A 21,802-nucleotide genomic window follows, 5' to 3' on the forward strand; every position below is an offset into this window, starting at 1 on the left:
GATTGTACAAATGGATTTGATCACATTCTTTAAAGCTAAGATGTCGCGGTGCCCCTTCTCCGAGTGCATGACCAAGGGGTCTGAAAATATCTAACTTGTTTCTCAAAGTAACATCATTCAAAGTGTCATCATCATTTCTCCCTTTCCTATTGAATTTAGTGTCAATATCACTCATATATCTTGAGCAAAATGTTAGACACTCGTCTGCAAGATAGCCTTCTGCAATGCAGCCCTCTGGATGTGCTCTGTTTCGAATGTACTTCTTTAAAGTTCCAAGATATCTGCAATTATAATTACAAATGAAAATTGAGTCTATATATAGAAAGAAAGAAATTTCTAAAAAATCAAATAGATGTCCTACCTTTCAACTGGGTACATCCATCGATACCGGACAGGCCCTCCGATCTTTGCTTCAGCATCTAAGTGAACCACCAAATGCACCATCACATCAAAGAAAGCAGGAGGGAAAATCATCTCGAGCTTGCACAATGTGTAAGGAATTTGTGCTTCGAGGGTGTCCAGTTCCTTTATTGTCATGTTTTTTGAGCAAAGGTTTCGAAAAAAAAGAGCTAAGCTCAACTAAAGGCTCATAAACTTCCTTTGGCAGGAATCCACGAGTTACAAGAGGAAGAAGTTGCTCAATAAAAACATGATGGTCATGACTCTTCATGCCAGATATTTTCTTTCCATTGTCCCTGACACAACGTGAGATATTTGATAAGAAACCATCAGGTGACTTAATTCCAGCAAACATCTCACATATTGCAGCTTTTGCAGTTGACTTTAGTGTGTAGGATGCTACTGGAACTCGTACTTTATCTCCATCCAAACTAAGGTGGAGCTCATCTCGAATACCCATTTTCATCAAATCAATTTGAGCCTTTACCGTGTCTTTTGTCTTACCTCTGATATTCATCAAAGTGCTTAAAATATTATCTGACACATTTTTTTCGATATGCATGACATCTAAGTTGTGTCGAATTTGCAATTTTCTCCAGTATGGTAGTTGGAAAAAAATGCTTTTTTTGTGCCAACCATATAATCTATTTGAAGCATCCCATTTTCTTTTCTGTCCAGTAACCTTACCAAATGCTGCTTGCTCAAATCGATTAAAACAACTTAATATTTCATCACCAGTTAACGGAACAGGTGCATGCCCTCTTTCTTTTTTATTATCAAATGATTTAGCATCTTTTCTCCATTTATGATTAATAGGCAGCCAACGACGATGACACATATAACAACCTTTACTCATCAAGGAAGTGCGCTTGGTTTCCTTATGGCAGGATGGGCAAGCATAGTGACCTTTAGTACACCAACCCGACAAATCAGCATACGCGGGAAAGTCACTAATAGTCCATAAAACCATGGCATGCATATTAAAATGTTGCTTAGAATAAGCATCATAAGTTTCAACTCCAAACTCCCAAAAGTCCTTCAGTTCTTCAATTAAAGGTTGAAGATAAACATCAATATTTCTTCCGGGACTCGTGGGTCCCGGAATGAGTAGAGATAAGATGAAAGAATGAGGCTTCATACATATCCAAGGAGGTAAGTTGTAAGGAATAAGAACAACAGGCCAAATACTATGTTGAGAATTATCAAAAGGTTGGAAACCATCACAAGCTAATCCAAGTCTAACATTGCGTGCATCTCTGGAGAATGAAGTATACTCCTCATCAAATGATTTCCATGCAGCAGAATCATCTGGATGCCTCATTACCTCATCATCCACCCTTTCTTCTTTATGCCATCGCATATCTTTTGCGGTCTTTCTTGACATATATAACCTTTGTAATCTGGATTTCAATGGAAAGTGTCGTAGCACCTTGTGTGGCACTTTTTTCGTTCCATTACAAGCACCTTTAGGAACATTCTTGTATCTAGGTAAGCTACAAGTAGGACACTTATCTAGATGTTCATTTTGTTTCCAATAAAGAATACAATCATTTTTACAAGCATCAATCTTCACACACTCAAGACCCAAATTGGAAATCAATTTCTTTGCCTCATAATATGAATCAGGAAGGTTAGTTCCCCATGCTTCCCCTTGCAATTTCAGTAAACTATCAAAAGAGCTATCACTCCAGTTATTTAAAACCTTCAAATGCATCAGCTTTACTATATAAGACAACTTTGACATTGTTGTGCCATTAGAGGTCAATGGCTCTTCATATTCTTTCAAAAGATGGCAAAACATTGTTGCTTCTCCAGTTGGTTCTTCATTAAAATCATAGTCATTTAGATGACCCCCCTGCATACTAGGTACCCCAAACGCATCTTCTAACATATGAACTCCACTATCATCACTTTCCATTCCATTTCCATCTCCATCTTCCATACCATTAATGTTACCACTCGGAGAATTACTTACCTTTTCACCATGAAGGTCCCATATAGTGTAATACTCATACATTCCTGACTTTAGTAAATCAAACCTCTCATCACACCTTTTTTTATACACTAAATTACGACAATTATCACAAGGACACCTAATAGTGGCAGTATTATCATCCTCTATGACATTAGAAAAGGCAAAGTTCAAGAAATTATCAACACCCTTTATGTACTCAACAAGTGAACGATCATTTATTTTCATCCATTCCTTATCAAAAGCCATTCCCTAAATTCACATTAATATAAATAAGATAAAAAAAATTCTAAAATGTTCAATGAAATAGCATACATATAATTTATGTACAATCATACAAATATAGCATAAGTATCCATTTAAATGACAAACAATCCTAATTATACTAACATGCCTTAATTTAAAATATATAAAACAATCACAACTTTGACTTGAACCATATGAATATTAAAATTTAAAAATAAAAAATTTATAAAAAAAACTTTGAAATAGGATAAGAGTATTACCAACAAGAAACCGTCCAGATAGCCTGCTATAGCTCAAAAAGTTTTCTCCTTTGGTTACTTCGATTTTCTATCAGCTAGCTACTAATTATGTGTCTCTGTAAAGGAAAAGAATGTAATGTAAAATCAAACAAGAAAACTTGTTAAAGTGGCCTACTTTAATTAAAATAGTTTTCATCTTAGTTAAGTTGAATTGCTATCAAATCTAGTGAGTGAAACCTTTTTAGATACATGGACGAATTTGCTATTTTTTAACAGTGTAAAATACTACTTTTCTATAGTTAATCCCAAAAATATTGAATATGTGAGTTTATTTTACAGATATGCATACACATTTAAAATTTAATAATTAAAAAAGAAACCTCAATTACAACAATAACAAGACATACATGGGCTTAGTTCTACACCTCAACCTCTAAGCAAATACTGCACAGAAATTATTTGCAAAAAAAAAAAAAAGAATAAAGCCATTAAATTAAACTAATAGAAATTATCATTCAATGTAGTAAACAAGTAACCTATTAACTTTACAAACAATAATTAAATTGAAAGTTGCTTTTGACATTGCTTTCAAATATGACAGTCACATAATCAACCCACCTCTTCTAAATTGTAGTAGTACTAGATCGAACCTAGTCCTTAATTAAAAAATTGTTCAATTGACTAATACATGCAAGATATCTAATAAATTATTTAAAAACTATAAGAATAGTATCTAAAGATGTTAACTATAATAGTAACATGTAATTTATACTCCAAATTATATCCCAAAAAATATGATAGAATTCACATTCAACTCCACAATAGTTTACCCCTAAACTCAGTTACTCAGATTTACAAGCAAATAGCTTAATTTTTTCCACAAAAAATTTAAAAAAAAAGAGCAAATTTCTTAATTTACCGTAATTGTCAAATAATAGGTCATAGTTTAACATTATATGAAAAAAATTCAATTTTTTATACAAAGTAAGAGTATGAGATTGTAGGACTACAAAATAAAAAAATTAAAAGAAAGAACTAACCTCTTGTTACTTGCTATTAGAGTAGTACCAAGAAGAAATCATCACAGCTAGCTAATGTCAAAATCCATACCCACAAGAATTTCCTTTTTTTTAGGCAAACACTAACTCCCAAAATTATATCGCACCAAACGATTCAAGCAATTTGGGCTAAGAAGTAATTTATTTAGAATTTATAATTTTTTTTTGAGGTGAAATAATAGATAATTTTAGTAAGCTTAATTTGTAGTTGTTTTGGGTAATTTTGTAGTTGCTTTGAATTTTGGAGTGGCGAAAATTTGGGGTGGCGGGATGAAATAAGGGTTAGGCGGGGAAGAAGAAGGATAGAAGGTTCTGGGTTTGGGAAAGTAAAATATACAGTACAACTTTCTTTTGTTTTATCAATTTTTTATTATTATTTTTGTACTTTTTAGGTTTGTAGTCATAAATATCAGCAACAACATTGTCGTTACAATTAAAAGCGGTATATTTAGCAACGATTAAAATTGTTACCAATAATTATTAGAAAGATTTGCAACAAATATGGTCGTTGTAAAAAATTAAGATATATTTTGCAACGACACTTATCGTTGTGGAAAGCAGTCTCAAAATTTCACATGGCCCGCGCTTGAAGTTTTGATGGAGGGAAATGAAAATGAATATATTGCAACGACATTGTCGTTGTTAAAATTAATATTAGCAACAATAATTAAGTCGTTGCTAAAGAGTTGTAGCCAAAAATGGGTTTTCTTGTAGTGGGACCCGGATCCAGATCCGTTTTCGTATATAGGATCTAGATCCGACCCGGATCCGTCGGGTCTAGAAAATGAAGACCCGGATCCGGATTCTTCGGGTCCAACGGATCCGGGTCCGGACCCGGGTCCAAAACGAGTCCAATATATTTTGCCTACTTTTTTGCAATAAATGTAATTGTTCGGGTCAAAAAATTTATTTCAAACTTACGTTGTTGGTTATTAAGTTCAACCCCAAATTAATTAACCTATACACTTATATTTTGTATTAAAATTATAAACAACAAAAAAAAAATACGATGTTACATATGTGCTAGTGAAAAAACAACGATGATGTACTACCTCCGTTACATATTATGTGCAACGATTAGACATTTTTCCTCTCTACTTTATGTCAAATCGTTGCAAATAATATGTAACGGAGGTAGTATATAATATGAACATCAAAAATTCATCTCTTAAAAGGGTTAATCTTTATCATTACTAAAATTATCAGCATTTTTAATAAAGAAACAAACAATTTTAGTTTTTTTTAATAGGAAAAATAAAAAAAGGGTTTACGGATCTGGATCCGGGTCTAGGGCCCAGATCCAGATCCGTTTTTGTCAGCAGGACCCGGATCCGACCCGGATCCGTCGGGTCCAAAATTTGAAGACCCAAAAACGAATCTGGATCCACGGATCCGGGTCGGGTCTAGATCCATTGCCATCCCTAGTTATAATACCTCCGTTAACATTTAGTTGCAACTTTGTGGTATTATTTGAGAGACATAAAATATTCCAAAGTTGCAACTAAATGTTAACGGAGGTAGTATATGATTTTCTTAATTCTAATGAATTATATTTTATTTGATTTTCTGCATTTTTTTTTTACCAATGAACATAATCATGCAAAATATGAACATATGCATAGGTTCCCTTAAATGTGAACATTAGCTTTTCAAAAAGTGAACGTAGGCATAAAAAATATGAACTTATGCATTTCAGAAAGTGAACATAACATTTCAAAATATGAACGTAAGCATTGGTTTTCTTAAAGTGAATATAAACATTTAAAAGGTGAACATATACGTAAAAAAAAAAATATGAACATTAACATTTAAGAAAGACAACATATGCATAAACAGATTTAATTAATATTTCATGAACAACACAGATTTACATTATGAATATTTGAAATTATATATGAACATATAAAATATTATTATGAATATAATACATTTAATTATGAACATAAAATTTGAAGAAATAAAAAATAATATGATTATGAAACATATCCATTATAAGTATTAAATGCTCATTTTTACGTGTTCATTTTTTTTCATGTTCATATTTTTTTACTAAATGTTCATTTTGTAGAGCGTAGTGTTGATTTTGACGAATCGCGGATATGCTAACTGGGTTATTAGTTTGGGCCGCGCGTTTTGGGCCTTCCCTTGTTGCACCTATCTTAGGTGCATCCTAAGACCATAGGCTTTGCTATAGCTAGAGGAGTGGGGGCCCAGATTGTATCTCGGCTTGCCACTAATTTATTGTCGGTGTCTTTCCTCCGGATATTGGTCGTCCTGTGCATGGTGTTAAGTTGCTGGGTGGTCCTGTCAGTGCTGATTCCTCTTTCTATGGTGAGCTTGTTTCACACAGAGTGTCGAAGACCATTGTGCTTATGGATGCTGTTGCTAAGCTCGATGATCCCCAATGCGAGTTGTTGCTTCTTCGCGCGTGTACTGGGGTTTCAAAACTCTACTTTGCTATGTGCACTTGTCCTCCTCGTATTTTTGAAACGGCATAGGGTTCATTTGACGTGGCCCTTCGAGCTTCTTTGGAGTGCATTGTAACTGCTTCGGGGGCCTGGTTTTGGTGATTGGCAATGGCGACTTGCCACCTTACTATTTTCTTATGGTGGTTTGGGTGTCTATTCGGCGGGTGATGTTCGGCATTATGCTTTCCTAGCGTCGCGTCTCCAGTCTTCTGGTCTTCAGGCTACGCTTCTTCGCGATTCTAGTATTGTTGGTCCGGGACCGGCCTTTGATGATGCCCTAAGTCTTTTTAACAGGACTGTGGAGACTGACCTTTTGAGTAACCCTAGTGAGATCGCTGCCCCGAGACTCATGAAAAAATTGGCAGATATATATTTCACGAAGGTCACTGCATCTGCGAATTCCACCTTCTCCTTATCTCCGCGTCAGGTTGCCTTATGGAAGTCTCGTCAAGGGGATCACTCTTCGGCCTGATTGCGGACGGTCCCGATATCGGGTTTGGGACGGACTATGAATGGTAAGACTTACCGTAGTGTTCTTTGCTATCGATTGGGTGTTCCTTTGTTCTCCGTTTCAACACCGTGTTCTGCTTACTCAAGGGTTTTTGATGGAGATATTTATGGGGATCATGTAGTGTCTTGTGCTGGGATGGTAAGTATTAAGCATCGGCACAACTTTGTTCGTGACACCCTTGTTGATATTTGTTTTCGGTCCGGGATTCTGCTCGAAAGGAGGTTAACGTTGGGTTAACTGGTGGGAACGACAGGGCGCTACGACTAGCAGATGTGTTTCTTTATTCCTGGGATAGAGGTCGTGATGTATGTGTCGACTTGACGGGGTCTTCACCTTTGACACAATCGAGGTTGTCTTACTTCGTTCCTGGGCATGTTGTGTCGGCGACAGCTCAGCGGAAGCGGGACAAATATGGGGCACGTTGCAGGGCTATTGGCTATGGTTTTATTCCTTTCTCCTTTTCTTCGTTAGGGGAATTAGATAAGGATGCTATTGCGTTGCTGAAACGGGTTAAGCGTTCGCTAAGACACAGGATATTGGTGCTCGTGCAGCTGCTCACATCTTCAATATGATCGAGTTCGCTATAGCTAAAGGGGTGGGGGCCCAGATTGTATCTCGGCTCCCTACCAATTTTTTGTAAATTGATTGGATTTATAGGTTTTAATGATAATAATAATAATAATAATAATAATAATAATAATAATAATAATAATAATAATAATAATAATAATAATAATAATAATAATTATAATAATAATAATAATAATAATAAATAATAATAGGCACGCTGGCGTTGTTGGCCTTGGTCAAGCCTTTGCGGATGCGTTGAGTCTGTTTGATAGAACGGTTGAGTCTGACATTATGGGTAATCCTACTGAGGTCGCTGCCCCTAAACTTATGAAGAAAATTGGCAGATATATACTTCACAAAGGTTACCGCTTCTGCAGAATCTGCCTTCTCTTTATCTCCTCGACAATCAGCATTGTGGAAATCGCAGCAGGGATATCATACCTCCGGTTGGCTTCGGGCGGTTCCTATTTCAGGGTTGGGTCAGACGATGAACGCAAAGACTTACCGATGTGTGTTATGCTACCGATTGGGTGTTCCATTGTTCACTGTCTCGACGTCGTGCTCTGCTTGTTCAAGGGTTTTCATAGGGGATATTTTCGGTGATCACGCGGTGTCGTGTGCTGGTATGGTGGGTATTAAACATCGGCACAATGTTGTTCGGGATACCCTTGTTGATATTTGCTATCGGTCAGGGATTTCTGATAGGAAGGTGTTGGACATTGGGTTATCTGGAGGGAACGACGGGGCTCTCAAACCTACAGATGTGTTACTTTATTCATGGGATCGTGGTCGCGATGTCTGTGTTGACTTGACAGGATCTTCTCTATTGACACAGTTTGGGCTTTCTGACTTTGTTCCTGGACGGGTAGTGACTGATGCGGCTAATCGGAAGCGGGTGAAGTACGAATCTAGTTGTCGAGCAATAGGATATGGCCTCCTTCCTTTCTCTTTCTCTTCTCTTGGGGAGTTAGAAAAGGAGGTTGTTGCATTGCTGAAGCGGATCCAGAAGTTTTCGAAGAGTCAAGACATTGGGGCGTGTGCTGCAGATCATATCTTTACTAGGATCGGCTTTTCAATAGCTAGAGGAGTGGGGGCTCATATTGTATCTCGGCTTCCCACTAATTTTCTATAGGTTGTATAACTTTGTATGTTTTTGAGATTAATAATAATAATAATAATAATAATAATAATAATAATAATATTGTAAAATTGGAGGGAGTAATTAGCTTTAAAAACTTATGCAATAGACAGCCTAGTTAGCAGTATCTTATGCAACAGACAATTAGCTCGCCAGTTGTTCTTAGCGACAGTTGCTCTTAGCGAATTAGCGGTATCTCTCTATGAAAACCTCGCTGTGAGTCTGTGACAACAATGGCGGCAATCCGAAGAAGTCGTCCTCCTCCTCACTTCTTCTCCACCCTTCCATGGTACTCTCCACCACCACCACTTATTAGCAACCCCATAATCTCAACCGCCATTAAATCCGGCAATGAAAAACCTCTCAAACGCCTCCTTCCTTCCATTAAACCCCACCAGATCAAAGAACTCATCAATGTCAATCCTCTCAAATTATCCCCACTTTCTCTCTTCAATTTCTTCAATTGGGTTTCTTCTCAATCTGGGGTTCGTCTTACTCTTCACTGTTACTGTAGTATGGCTCATTTCCTTGCTGCTCACAACCTCTTCTGTGAATTGGCCTGCATTTTTCGGGTCATCGTGTCTCGAAAAGGTAAGAATTCTGCTGTTTCGGTTTTTGGTGTTGTTCTTGAAACTAAATCTGCCTTTCATAGTAGTAATTTTGTGTATGGTGCGCTTATGAGTGCTTATTTAGAGTTGGGTTTTATTTCTGATTGTATTCAATGCTTTCGGTTGATTAAGAAGCATGGAATTTCATTACCTTTGAGACCATGTGCTCGTTTGTTTGATCATTTGTTGAAGACTAAATCAGCTGAGACAGCTTTAGGGTTTTACAAGGAATTTTCGGATTATGGGTTTCCTCCCAATGTGATTGATTTTAACATATTGATGAATAAATTTTGTAGAGATGGTAAAATTAGGGATGCTCAAATGGTGTTTTGTGAGCTTGGGAAGCGTCGATTGAAGCCTACGATTGTTAGTTTTAATACTTTGATTAAAGGGTATTGTAAAGTTGGCGAGTTGGAGGAAGGTTTCCGGCTGAAGGGGGTTATGGAGGATGAGAATGTATCGCCTGATATCTTTACGTTTAGTGCTTTGATTAACGGATTGTGCAAGGTTGGTAGGTTGGAAGATGCCAATGGTTTGTTTGAGGAGATGTGTGAGAGAGGATTGGCCCAGAACGATGTCATTTACACTACTTTAATCAGTGGGCATTGTAGGTATGGTAAGGTAATTACAGGTTTGGAGTTGTATGGGCAACTGTTAAAGAAAGGCTTTGAGCCTGACTTATTTGTGTATAACACACTGGTTTATGGCCTTTGCAAAGACGGTGACTTGAGACAAGCAAGAAAGCTTGTGGATGAGATGTCTCTTCGAGGTTTAAAACCTGACAGGATCACTTATACTACACTTATTGATGGAAGCTGCAAAGAAGGTGATATTGAGATGGCTATGGACATTAAACATAAAATGGTCAGAGAAGGGATTAGCCTTGATGATGTAACTTATACCGCTCTTATTTCTGGGCTATGCAGGCAGGGCCTTGTTTTGGATGCTGAAAAAACTCTTCGAGAAATGATGAGAGCAGGTTTTAAAGCTGATAATATCACATATACTATGGTCATTGATAGGTTTTGTAAGGCCGGAGATGTGAAGATGGGTTTTAATCTACTCAAAGAAATGCAAAACAATGGCCTTGTTCCTGGGGTTGTGACCTATAATGTTCTGATGAATGGGTTATGCAAGCAAGGGCAGATTAAGAATGCTAATATGCTCCTGGATGCAATGCTTAATTTAGGAGTGCCACCCGATGATATTACTTACAATATCCTCTTAGAAGGTCGTAGCAAACATGGAAATCCAAAAGAATTTGCTGAATTGCAAAATGAGAAGGGGCTTGTTAACGATTATGGTTCTTATGCATCTTTAATAAATGAAATTTCTAGATCATCAAAAGATTATGAAAAGAGATGATTGGTACTCACAGTGAACTATAGAAGTTTTTCTATGGCTGTTGTCATCTTGCTGATGTGACCCTCGTTTTTGTTATGGGAGTAGATCAGAACAGTGATAACGTATCTCTTTGGCATACAATGTGCAACCTTACAACATCATATCATTATGGTACTTTTGGCTTGGTTGACTACATCAAATTATTTTTTATTGTCAGATTGAAAGGCATACATCTTAACTCTCTATTGCAATACTTGGCGGTAAGCTCTTTGAACCTTTGATTCTAGATTCTTTAGTGACTTTTCTTTTCATGATATTTATGAATATTGATTGCTAAGAACATATAAGTTCAAATATTTTTGGATTGAAGGAGAACAAATGTGGTGGTTAGCTGTTCAACAAGATGTTTTGTTGGTTTATTTATTTTGTTGTGAGAATATCTATAGCGGTAAGAAAATTAAATACATGGAAAACTCTTTTCCTGCACCTTAAATCAAATAAATCAAATGTGTTTAATGAACAACTAATTCTCTGTGACACCAGTCCATGCTAATCATTTTAATCTTCTTGATGCTGTTTGATCTTGCCTCAAAATCTTCACAACTGTATTAAGCATCTGACAGCTTAAAATGCTCTTATTATGCAATTTTCTGTGGAGTTGAATTCATGTAAATTGTAACCTATATAATCACGCCAACATAAAGTAAGTTGAGATTTCTCATGACATGTCTTGCTGAAATGTTGTACCTTATGCATCTGTCTTGAACAGCTTTGATTGGCAGTTTCTATAGGAAACTGTTAGTTGTATCATTGTATGTAGCGTTTGAGCCGCTTTGATCATTATCTTCTATTTTTAGAAGCTTTGCAAGAAAATGGTGTTAAGATCTGGTGATGTCATCAGTCTTTAACCTCATTTCATGCTTGTGCACTCTACTCCCTGGAAAGCTAAAAGGCTAATGTAGTTTTTCTATTATTTGACTGACCTCCTGCAAGTATGTAACACCAGAGATCTGCTCTGTTATCAGATTGTAAACTAACCTTGTATTTTTATTTTGTGTCAAGAAAGTAGCTCGTCAGAAGAAAGCAATGGATTGTCAGAGTGCAGTCTCTATGATATGTGACTTCTTATGTATGTCACTTTACGTCCTTTTTCAATGGTGGAGGGAACTAGGATCAAGAGTTTATTACCTTAAATCATAACAGTAAACACACTGGCCATGCCCTGCTCAAATATCTTTGCTTTTGTCCCTTTGTAATTTTGCATACTTCGTCTGTATGGTGTGTACAAGTACCAACAAATTTTTTGTCCTTGTCTTGCAAACCTCTATTTTGCAATGTTCATGTCCACATTGGGAAGAAATATAGCGACCTATACAGGCTGTATACTTCATACAAATTGATAGATTTTGTGACTTGCACTCTGCCAATCTGGGTTATGCAGGGAAAATGAAAGGACAAAATGGATGATCTGAATATCAGGGTTCAAAGGAAATCGCTGGCCAAGAGTTATCTAAAAGGATGGATTCATTACAGATGTATCTTGGTTACATATTGATACTTTTTAGAAAGGATGATAGCAGTACATTGGATTTTTGATTAGATTCAACGCTGGTTCTCCTGCTGCAAAAGAGCTAGAAAGTATCAGAGAGGTGGCTGATTCAGGCATATTACTCATAAATTTTGCTGAAAATGTCTTAAAGAGCTGTTGAGCAAACCTTGAGAGCATATATGTCCTAATTTTTCTGTTATCCAGAATGGAGCAAATTTTATGGGACTTTTGTTGTCATCCTTATAATGCTAGATGATCAGTAAATTAAGTAGCTCATTGCCTAGCAGACGACAGGGCTAGGATATGGATGAAAGGAAGAAGCCGCACTTACTCTCTTCAGTTTATTTCAGTAGCTAATAATTTGTTCTTGTTGGAGATTTTCAATGTTTGTTTACTTATTAATAATTTTTATTTTTTTTGAAACATATAACTAAATATTTTTAATTGTATTTTAATTAAATCAATGAAAATTATATATTTGAAAAATACACACATAAAAATTAATAAGATCTCACTTTACATTGTTCTAAAAATAGAGAAAATATAAGTTTATCACCTTAATTAATAAATTTTGTTTGTCAAATGGCAAAACTGTAATTAATTATTAACTTTGTATCAAATATGGGCCATTTAGTTGGTATAATTACAACATTGTCATGATAACTAGACAATTGATTGATTGATTTGCCACCTTTATAAACTTTTTTTTTTTTTCAAATAAATATACCAACGCTTGTCAAAACAAAAAATAAAATGTATTTAAAAAATATATATTTATTTACTACTTTAATCAACTAGAATATCTCCTTCAAATTCACGCCCAGTCCATGTTACCACATATGTCCACTATCCACTAATCATAAAGTTTTTCACCAACATAAATCCATGGAAAACATCAATCAAACAATTCTAGAGTTTCAATTCTTTGTCATAGCTTAAGCGTTGGTCTTACTAGGCTTAGACAAGATTAGTTGAAGTTCGGAATAGGAGTAAATTCTTGAAATGTATTAGAGTCCTCGGTGAATATAAAATCTTTTCCAAATACCATTTAGCGACGAATGTAATCCCTCAATTAGGTTTTAATTATTGATGTTTCTGTTGTTCGTGTAAAATTGCTTCTTGAAGTATGCCATACAAATATTGAAATTGCCCTAGATTAATTAAGCACAAAAAAGAGAAATGTAATTTATTTTTCGGCCTTGACGCAAATTTTTAAAATATCATTGAAGAAATACAACATATAAAGTAAATTGTTAGTAGCTGACAACAGCCCGCATACTAGGGTAAATTACAGAAATTACAAACTAAATACCAAAATGCTGTCACTTGAGACAATTTTTCATCACTGCAGTCCAGCTATCATAGAATCATGTGATATGTAATGCTGAAATGCCCAGGGCTTACAAGAAAACTAGCCCTGACTAATATTATTGCAAAGATTGGAAATAAATTTACTTCTTCAACAACTGTGAAGAGCACTGAGCCATAATCTTCGATGCCCGAGTAATAGCATCGGTCATATAGAAATTTTCAATTGCTGCCTTGAAAGGAGCTGGGTCAATTTCCTTCTTAACTTCAGGCTTTATCAAGGTTGAGAAAGTAGCTGGTTCTCGTTCTTCCATGCTCAATAAATTTGGTGCCACAGTCCTCATCCGTTCTCGGATATCAATAAGGGAATCATATGGCAGACTTATTCCAGCAGTCTCGGACAAAGCCCTAATTATCTTCCAGTCATCCCTGGCATCACCAACAGTAGGAACTGCTGGTAAAGTTTGCTGAGTGCGTCCTTCTGTATTAGCATAAGTACCTTCCTTTTCAGAAAATGCTGATGCAGGTAAAATGACATTGGCACGATATACACTCTGATCACCATGGTGACCCTGATATACCACAAAGGCATCACTAGGGACTTTGTCCAAGTTGATATCATCTGCACCCATCAGATACAAAAACTTTGCAGACTCAATACTTTTGTCAGACTCTGGCACAAGACCAAGGTCAAGGGCAGCAGCTTGAGCAGCATTCAAGAGCAATACATTAAGACCATTCCAGTCTGGTCTAATGACATTTGCTGACTTTGCAATGGTTTCGACAATAGAAAGGATAGCATCCTTGTCCTCTCTCTCAAAGAGCCCAGCGCCAACAACAATAGCTGGCTTCTTAGCATTTTTTAAGGCTGAGAAAAATGAGTGACTGCCTTTGGCAAGTTCTTGCAGGGTTTGTGGACCGGTGCCTAGATGTTCGTGGTCATAGTTGAACTCTGCAGCAGGTCCAATATAACCAACCTTGGCATGGTTTGCCCGTACAGCTTTCCGAATTCTGGCATTTACCATGGTAGCTTCAACTCTTGGCTGGGAACATTAATCCCGAGGCAATGTGAGTAAATTCTTAACAATCAAAGGTAAATAAAGAGCAATTACCGATAAAAATCAAGTTAGAGATTAATATATATTTTCAGATCAAGTCATATCTAGACCAGTAAATTTTTTGGAATACATATATTGATTAGCAAGATTCATGTTGAACTGTTCAAATCCATGTTGTTGTCTTGAGGATTTGACATGGGTACTTGAGAAAAGAAGAGTTAGTACAGATTGCTCTGACCATTAGAAGAAACCAAAATTCTTACTGTGGTACCACCATCCTGGCCAGAGGAAGTAGAAATTTCAACTCCTATATATTTCCACTCGATAATATATAATAACCCAAAAATAAATTCATGATGTTAATATGATTTCGTTCTGGTATATATATAGAGCAATGTCTCGGACAAAAAATCCCAAACCACATTTTTTTTTTTGGTTTTGTCATAGATTATGAAAGATCACAACTCATTATTATTTGGTAATTATTTCATTGTGGAAAAGATTAGCCAAACAGAAATATGCTAAACCTTGAAGGTCACAGGTACCTCAATGATACATAACTAAAAAAATTAAAGCAATAGTCAAAATTTCCCCTCCAACCACAGGGCTAATTATAAAAACACCCCACCCCAACCACAACCCCTTTTTTCCCTATAATTTTGCACTCAAACACCATTTTCTGATTACTATCAGGTTAAATACATTGCGTGAATTTAGAAGATATCAACCCTAATCTCATCTCTCTCCTTCCTATCCTTTTCCCTTAAGCCCATCCTACCATAACCTCACCAGTAAAACCAGCAAAAGCTCATCCACTACCCACCTACCATCAAGCACCTTTCTTCTAGTCTTCCTCTATTCCACCGCCTCCCCTGAATGCTCTTTCCCTCCAGGTCATCGTCATTCTTGCCGGTGAAAGTCCAGAAAACCACCATCCACGACTACCATAATCGCACCACCAGCTCTATAGGCTTTTTTTTTTTTTTTTTTTTTTTTGTGGCAAGTAATTTGGTTCCGTTTTACTCACCCATCTCTCTCATCTTTGGGATCAATGGTGGTTGACAGAATGACAGCGATGGTGACGATGAGGGTCAGAGAGAGGAGCTTCATGTAAGGAAGGTTGTCATGTGGGTATATCGGTTGTGATAGTGGGACGGTGTGCTGGCTGGTGGTTATGATTGCGGAAAGGGGTGTGATTGGCGCCTTAGCAGTGGTTCGGGTGGGAGTAGTGGGTCTGATTGTGGTTGCAGTGGGTATTGTGCGTCTGGTTGTAGATGTGGAGAAGAAGGGGTGAGGTGTGAGAAGAGGAAGTAAGGGTAGGAATGACATTTTACCACTCAAACATTAACAAAATTAGTAACATTACAAGTAATTTGACATTTCCTTAAAAGGAAAGCGCTGCGAGGAGAGGAATTATAAATATACGAGGATTGGTGTGGGTCAGTTTTATAACTTCTCCAAGACACACACACACAAATGACACAATGCCATTTTATTAAATACTAATAGCCCTGACAATTGAAGTTCAGGGGCAAAAAAAAAAAAAGAAAATAATCACATACCTGGGTGCCAATGAGAAGGAAGACATCTGCATTTTCAAGATCAGCAATGCCAGTGTTCAAAAGATATCCAGAACGAAGATCGGCTTGTGGCTGCCCACCATTTCCTTCACACCAGACATTATTTGATCCCATCTTGTTCATGAAATCCTTCAATGCCATCATGGACTCTGCATCAGACAATTTACCAGCAACACCCACAATTTCTTCTGGTTTAACCTTGTGCATAACCTCAGCAATCACATCAAGGGCATCACGCCAACTGACAGCTTTAAAACGTCCATCTGACCCACGGATCATAGGGTCATTTAACCTTTGCCTCTTTAGACCATCATAGCAGAATCGTGTTTTATCTGAAATCCATTCTTCATTGACGTCCTGCATAATTGTGGTACATGGTCACAACACAACCACATAGGTGAATACTATGAGCAAAAGTGGGATTTAAAAAAATCCTCAAACTTTGTGGAGGTAGTTTTCAACAGGCCCTCACATTCAAATAAAACATTACAGGACCAGTACAGGATGGTCAGGACCTACTAACAAATAATAAAAAAATAAAATAAAAATATTATGCCGAAGGAAACAGGGGTAAGCTCCATTTATGTGCTAACCAGTTTGTCTGCTAAACTATGGTGAACATTCTAAAAGTTTTGGTACGCATCACTTAACCACATGATTAAAAAAAAAAAAAAAAAAAAAAAAAAAAAAAAAAAAAAGGAAAGAGCAAATCAAAAGAGGACCAGGAATCCTCTCATACATCTAAGAATAATAAATAATGCATGCTGAAAACACTATATAAAACAATTGAAGCCCCTCATAAGGGCCCTTGTTCACTAACATCAAATGGAAACAAGATAGACCGAGACCAAGACAAGTGGAAAAACAGTATAGTGATGTACAATCAAAAGTACCTCATTGAGTCGTGGAATGATACGCATCACTTCTGGTCCTCTACTATCAATCCGTATGTTCGACCCAACAGCATCAGTGACATCAATACTCTCAGTTGGCTTTAACTCCCAATTCCGGGCCTTAAATGCAAAAGGTTTTGAAGTAAGGGCTCCAACAGGGCAAATATCAATCACGTTGCCAGACAACTCACTTGTCATAAGCTTTTCAACATAAGTCCCAATTTCCTCACCACTACCACGGCCTAACATGCCAAGATCCTCAGTTCCAGCTACCTCACTGGCAAATCTGACACATCTGTTCAACATATCCAATGTACGATGAGAATAAGCCACATGCCAAATAGCTTGTATTTGAAGACAATGAAGACAGGGTTAAGGTTGCCCAGTAATGACACTAAAAAAAAACATTCCAAGAGGTGGGGAAACTATTCTTGGTAGAAAATTATGATATACAAGGAAACGTGTTTCCAAACTACAATGTGTGTATTTTATATCCCAAAAATTTAAGGGGGCCTTTGGCTAGCTATTGCATATAATTAAAGAGGGAGGACAGAATGAAAAACACCCACATTCTTCATGTTGTTTGTTCAAAGAGGAGAAAAAAAAAATCTTGCTTCCACAACTATCACCCATCTACAACCACCGACAACACCACCATCTCACACTTACATAGAAAAGCAGATAAGCACCAACTTCTATTGCCGCAGCGACATAGGGGTTTAACCACCACCACTTTCTTCCCATGTTTTTCATTTCTCGCTCAAATCTTGTTTTAAGTGGGTGGGGAGGGTTTTCGATGGTCTGTAGGTTTTTTTCAGGGATGAGTGGGTGGGCCGGGGGTGGATTCTCAGTGGTGAATTGGTTGTTATCAAATATTCAGATGTGGGAGGCTGTTGAGGTTTTCGGCAATGCGTGGGTGGTATTATGGTGGGTGTATGGTTTGGAGTGTGGTTAAAGGTGATTTCCAAGGAGTTGGGATGGCTTTCTATGGTGTGGGTGATTTCGAGGAGTTAGGTGAGGTGGCATTGTTGGTAGTGATAGGTTGGTGAAGTGTTCAAAAGAAATAAAGAGAGATGCTCAAAGCGGAGGTCAAGGTTAGTTGGATGAAAAGGAATTTGAGATATAGAAAAATTCTCAAGGGATGATGGAAAACATGGTAGAGGAAAATAGGGCAAACATAGGGGTTAAAGAAAATGATAAAAGGTTTTAACAAAGAATAAGAAAGAGAATCAAGGTGATTAACTGTCTTTCTATTTCTCCAAACCCCCAAAACGAACGTCCCCTAAGCAGCACAAGCATAAACTATATGAACCAAGCATTTAATAGCTTCTGATTATATTTAGTTGGTTAAAAGAATATATTGAGCTTGACATTTTGATTGCTAACTTGGCGTAGCTTGCAGTAAATGCTAGACCAGATTCAATACCAGCTTAATTGTGTTAGATAACTTAACTCAAAAGGCAATCACACTATCTTTTTCAAAAAGCATCTCATCAATATATAAGATCCAGCACATCCAGGTACTTCTTTGACACTCCAGATAGAAGTGTCAAGTATGTTCAAAACAAGTAAATCGATAGGATAAACAGCGTGAAGATAGGCTGAAGATAATTACTGACCTTGTACACTGGATACACCGAGTCATCACTGTTTTGACAAGTGGGCCCAAGTTCTTATCAACCACAGCTCTTTTTGTTTCAGTAAAGCGACCCCTATCAGAACCAAAAGCCATAGACTGATCTTGGAGATCACACTCTCCTCCCTGATCACAAATTGGACAATCAAGAGGATGATTCATAAGCAAAAATTCCATTACTCCCTCCCGGGCCTTCTTGGCTATTGGTGTATCTGTTTTTATCTTCATCCCTGCATTCAATAGTCATAAAAAACTAAATGCACTCCACATACAAGAACTAACAACAACATCTACAAAATCTAAACCAAAGCATCAAAAGATTAAAAAATAAAAGATAAAAATTTGACCCAAAGAAAAAAAGGTCAGAAAATATCGAAAGACTATAGAATAAACTAATAAAGAGAATAAATGAAAAGAGAAGACTGAAATCAACAAACCAATAGCAAAATTTGCAAGCAAACGAGATTTTGATTTTAGCTCGCCGATATTACTTTATCCTTCAATTTTTTTAAATTGAATATTTTGGTGCTTCACGCTTCCCAAGGCAAAGTTTTAGTCCTTAATATCTTTAATTTGGCTTTAGTAAAAATTACTAAACAAAAATTGATATTTGAAATGTATAATTCAAGATGAATCTAATAAAATCCCACACGACTACATATTGCAAAAAAACCAGATTTAAGAAAAAGAATTTGGATTTGTGGGAGTAGAGAGAATGATCCTTTTCTTTAGTTCTATGGTGGCTTCTCATATATACTTTAAAAGGCATGAAAATTACAACTCTAAAAAGTAAAAACAGTGTTGCCATAGCCCACAAGTGTATGACCAACTAATTAACCAAATCACAATTTCCAATTTCCCATCAACATAAACCTTGTAACATTAATCATGATTTCCATTTACGCTTAGGAAAAGTAAAAATTATATATTGTTTATTCCAGCCTCTATCTAAATTTTCGCTACCCTCTTCCCCCCATTGGGACAAAACTTTGTAAGTTCGTAATATGGTCAAACCAAGATAGACCAAGCCACCTCTTATGTTTCATTAATATTACATAGTATGAATATGTGAGAAACTCCTAAAGCAATACCTAACATATTTATCATAAAGTTCCTCCTGTCTCCCAAATTTCGAAACAAACAATAAACAAGTATAAATTCTCAGCCTCTATTCATACACAAAAATATTGATGTTTCACCATTTTGATCAATGTACCTTTATAACCTATCTTTCAAACCAACCATAGCATAAGTATACCAGAAATCAAAACCACCACCACTTAATTAAATTAACAAACTTTACCCTCCCAAATATACACAGGCAAACCAAGTTTGTCTCCTAAAGCTGACACGCCAAAATACACTACAACTTTGATATTCAAATTATTCACTGATCAAATCTCCGACGATAAACATTTGCACACTTCGAACCAAACAGAATATAATCCTTCTAGTTTTCAATAACAAAAGCTTCACACACCCTCCAAATTCAAACCAAACATAGCGTAAATTTACAACCCTCACTACAATTAATTCCTAAAAATTTCTTAATCGATATCAAAACAATAAACATTTCCCTTAAATAAATTTCTGATCATATCTCCTCATAAATATCAAAACGATAAACATTTCCACATTTTAAATCAAACAATATATAAAACTTCAAACTTTTCAATTTCTGAACCTCTAAACCCTCAATTAACAACCAAACATTTCGTAAATTCACAAAATCAATCACACACAAAAACTCCCGATCATTTCAAACAATACAAACAAACATTTCCAAAAATCATGAAATCAAAATACAGATTCAATCCAAATCAACAAGAATAATAATTACCAGGAAGAGCGGGCATAGCGCAAGAAGCAACAGGTTTAGGAGACTTCTCAACTTCAACCAAACACATACGACAATTCCCAGCAATCGAAAGACGACTATGATAACAAAATCTAGGAATATCAACCCCAGCAACCTCACAAGCCTGAAGAACAGTAAAGCCCTTAGGGATTTTGACGGCGTAACCATCGACGAAGACTTCAATGGCGTCTTCAGGGTTAGGGAAATGAACACGAGCGTTGTTGACGGGAGGACGAGGAGGTGGTGCAGGAGGATCTGGGGTGGGTTCAGCGGCGGCGGAAGCAGTGTTGTTGAGTTCAGGGGTGGAGACGATTGAGCGGATGAGGGAGAAATTGTGGGATCTGGTTGATGTGGTGGTGTGGAGGATTCGTCGAATCATTGCTCGAGATGTCAATGAGCTTAACCCCATTGTTTTTCAGAATTCTCTGATTCTTGTGTTTTCTCTCTCCTCTCCTTGTTCAGGGTGTTGATTTTTGTGGCATACTCCACAAGTGTGGAAGGCTCGGGGCGTCTTCACTGTTCGTGGGCCTAATTGGGCTTCTGAGAAAACTAGTTTTTAGTCTGGTTGTTATTACCTACACCCCACTGTAGGACGTAGGTAGTAATACCTACACGGCTACACCCCCTTCCCTCCCATTTCATGTAAAGTAATTAGTATCATATTGATTTTTTTATTTTAAAAAAAAAAAAAAAAAAAAAAAAAGGCTATTTTACTATATGTCAGTGAGCATTTTAAAATTCTCCAAATGCTAGTGAGCACTTTTAAAATTCACCAAATACCATCGGACTTTTCATAATTCACCAAATGCCACAATATTTTAAAAATTCACCGGGTGTCATTAATGACTAACGACATTTTTTTAAAATCGAAGGAAATTTCATGGAATGAAAGGTTGAAAATCAAATTGTAAGTTATTTTTGTTTATTTTTTGAAGGAAAAAATTGCAAACCCTAACGGTTTATCCTTTATTTTCAATTATTTTTTCTAGATATATTAAATTCTAATAGTAGTTTGTGATTTCTTATAATTTTTTCAAAAAAAAAAGTTATTACCTTAGGGCATGTTGGGCATAGTTTTTTGTTTTCCGTTTTTTTTCTTTTTTAAACAAAAAACCAAAAACAGGAACCAAGATAAAGGTATTTTCACTTTTCTGTTGTCAGTTTTCAAAAATATCATTGTTTTGAATAATTTTACCCATACCACGTGGGCCAACCAGAAGGCAACACGTGTCAGATTAGGATTAGCCCTAGCCTTAAAGGACCAATCCCTACTTGACATGTGGCCCTCCAAAAGAATGGGAGAAAAGGCGGCCTTCGAGGCCCAAATCCCGGGAAAACCGCAATGCGGCGCAGCCCATCAGATTTAG

At 36.6% G+C, this 21,802-nt stretch overlaps 3 protein-coding genes across 5 annotated transcripts; 1 reads left to right on the forward strand and 2 right to left on the reverse strand.

Moving 5' to 3' along the window:
• Positions 1 to 448: 448 nt before the first annotated feature.
• LOC145642776 (uncharacterized) lies at positions 449 to 2,620 on the reverse strand. The gene has a single exon (XM_081693951.1). The coding sequence runs from the start codon at positions 2,618 to 2,620 to the stop codon at positions 449 to 451; it is 2,172 nt and encodes a 723-aa protein (XP_081550077.1).
• Positions 2,621 to 8,738: 6,118 nt separating this feature from the next.
• LOC145555868 (uncharacterized) lies at positions 8,739 to 12,582 on the forward strand. Of its 3 annotated transcripts, none has more exons than XM_081617583.1 (2): positions 8,739 to 10,813; positions 11,616 to 12,582. In XM_081617583.1, exon 1 carries the CDS (start codon positions 8,835 to 8,837, stop codon positions 10,572 to 10,574), a length of 1,740 nt encoding a protein of 579 aa, XP_081473709.1. In that variant the 5' UTR covers positions 8,739 to 8,834; the 3' UTR covers positions 10,575 to 10,813; positions 11,616 to 12,582. The 3 variants fall into 3 exon arrangements, with proteins under 3 accessions (XP_081473709.1, XP_081473707.1, XP_081473710.1); XM_081617581.1 differs by having other exon boundaries at positions 11,620 to 12,582; XM_081617584.1 differs by having other exon boundaries at positions 11,623 to 12,582.
• Positions 12,583 to 13,301: 719 nt separating this feature from the next.
• Positions 13,302 to 20,940, reverse strand: LOC145641740 (NADH dehydrogenase [ubiquinone] iron-sulfur protein 1, mitochondrial-like). Its single transcript, XM_081692673.1, has 5 exons — positions 20,418 to 20,940; positions 18,561 to 18,807; positions 16,942 to 17,236; positions 16,031 to 16,405; positions 13,302 to 14,453 (listed from the first exon to the last, which is right to left on the reverse strand). The coding sequence occupies exons 1-5, from the start codon at positions 20,842 to 20,844 to the stop codon at positions 13,554 to 13,556; spliced, it is 2,244 nt and encodes a 747-aa protein (XP_081548799.1). The 5' UTR covers positions 20,845 to 20,940; the 3' UTR covers positions 13,302 to 13,553.
• Between the last annotated feature and the right edge of the window lie 862 nt (positions 20,941 to 21,802).

The sequence above is a fragment of the Chenopodium album genome, chromosome 8 (assembly GCF_948465745.1).
Source record: "Chenopodium album chromosome 8, dcCheAlbu1.1, whole genome shotgun sequence".
Lineage (NCBI taxonomy): Eukaryota > Viridiplantae > Streptophyta > Magnoliopsida > Caryophyllales > Amaranthaceae > Chenopodium > Chenopodium album.